Source organism: Leucoraja erinacea, unplaced genomic scaffold, assembly GCF_028641065.1.
Source record: "Leucoraja erinacea ecotype New England unplaced genomic scaffold, Leri_hhj_1 Leri_1022S, whole genome shotgun sequence".
Taxonomy (NCBI): Eukaryota; Metazoa; Chordata; class Chondrichthyes; order Rajiformes; family Rajidae; genus Leucoraja; species Leucoraja erinaceus.
Genome location: NW_026575256.1, coordinates 40,001 through 41,471, shown reverse-complemented (window position 1 = coordinate 41,471; position 1,471 = coordinate 40,001). Strand labels below are relative to the sequence as shown.

General features: G+C 70.6%; 1 protein-coding gene across 1 annotated transcript in view; it reads right to left on the bottom strand.

Moving 5' to 3' along the window:
* Nucleotides 1-481: 481 nt before the first annotated feature.
* The window catches only part of ercc6l (excision repair cross-complementation group 6-like), a 19,645-nt gene continuing 18,655 nt past the window's right edge, over nt 482-1,471 (bottom strand). Inside the window, exon 6 of the mRNA XM_055664990.1 lies at nt 482-1,136. Within this exon, the coding sequence (XP_055520965.1) occupies nt 547-1,136 (590 nt within the window). The 3' untranslated portion in view covers nt 482-546. The remainder of the gene's footprint in view (nt 1,137-1,471) is intronic.

Genomic DNA, 1,471 nt, shown 5'->3' with positions numbered 1-1,471 from the left:
ACCATCGACCACAGGGGCCCCTGTACCCTGCTGTGGGGACCCCTCTATAACCGGGGCCCCTGTACCCTGCTGTGGGGACCCCTCTATCTCCGGGGCCCTGGTACCCTGCTCTGGGCCCTCCCGCAATGCCGGGGTCCCCGCCCCGAGATTCTCGACGACCGGGGCCTTGCGTTCCCCCTCAGCCCCGACATGCAGGCGACTCCCCGGCTCTGGGGCCCTGGAATCGCCCCCGAGAGGCCCCCGCCCCACCGACAGCGGCCCCCGCGGGCTGCGGGACTGGCGGGGTCCGGGATCGCTCGGCCCCCCGGTGCCAGAGTCCCCCCGGGGGAGCGGGGCTTCGGTGAAGGGCTCCATCTGCTCGCTGGACCCCAGCTCGGTGTCGAAGGTGCCCGACCGGTCCGTCTCTCCGTCTCTGTCTCCCCCTCGCTCCGGGACTGCGGGGGACCGTTCTCGGCGGTCCCCGGACCCCCCTCCTCCTCCTCCTCCTCCGACTCCTCGGTGTAATCTCCCTCCTCGTCATCTTCTTCCTCCTCCTCCTCCTCCTCTTCATCCTCCGTCTCCTCCAGCACGGACCGGACCAGCGACCGGCGGGAGGCGTAGGAGCAGTTGGGGGTGCCCGGGGTTTGGGGGTGAGAGGCCCTGGGCGTGGAGGCGGTGGGGGGGGAGTGGTGGAGGCGGAGGTCGGGGCTGGCCAGGGACAGAGCCGGCGATTCTTCCTCCTCTTCCTCGTCGCTGGACATCACCACGGCCCGGCGCCCGGGTCTGCCGATCACCTCCTCTCCCGACGACCCATCGCTGTCCGAGCCACCGCGCTCCTCCCACTCCCCCTCCTCCTCCATCGTGTCCTCCAGCACAAGCTGGAAGTCGGAGTGACCCGGCGAGCGGGCGGGGAGAGAGTCCGACCCCTGGTCCCGCTCCGTGGGGAGTGACTCCCACAGACATTCGGCCCCGGGGCCGGTGCTGGCCCAGGGGCCCGGGGAGCTGGCAGTGGGGGCCTGGGGCAGCGGGTACAGTGGGGGCCGGGCTCTCGACACTCACTCCGCACAGCGGCGGCAGCTCGGCCATCTGGCGGCTCAGCTCAAACACGTCGTCGTCCTCCACCTCCATCACCTCCGGCGATGCCGGCTCACCCACACCTGCACCAGGGGGAAGACAAGGGTGTGAGTGAGGAGGGGGAGGGAGGGAGGGAGGAGGGAGGGGGAGGGCGGGAGGGAGGGAGATAGGAGGATGATGGAGATGGAGGTGAGAGAAAAGGCGGAGATGGGATAGAGACTGCTCACACCTGCACCGTGGGAAGAGAACAATGTGGGAGGGAGAGAGGGGGGGGAGAGGGAGAGGGGGTGAGAGGGGGGGAGAGAGGGGGGGGGAGAGGAGAGGGAGAGGGGGAAGAGGGAGAGGGGGCGGGGAGAGGGGGGGCGAGGGCAGAAGGGGGGGAGAGGGAGAGGGAGGGAGTTGAGGGAGGGAGGGAGGG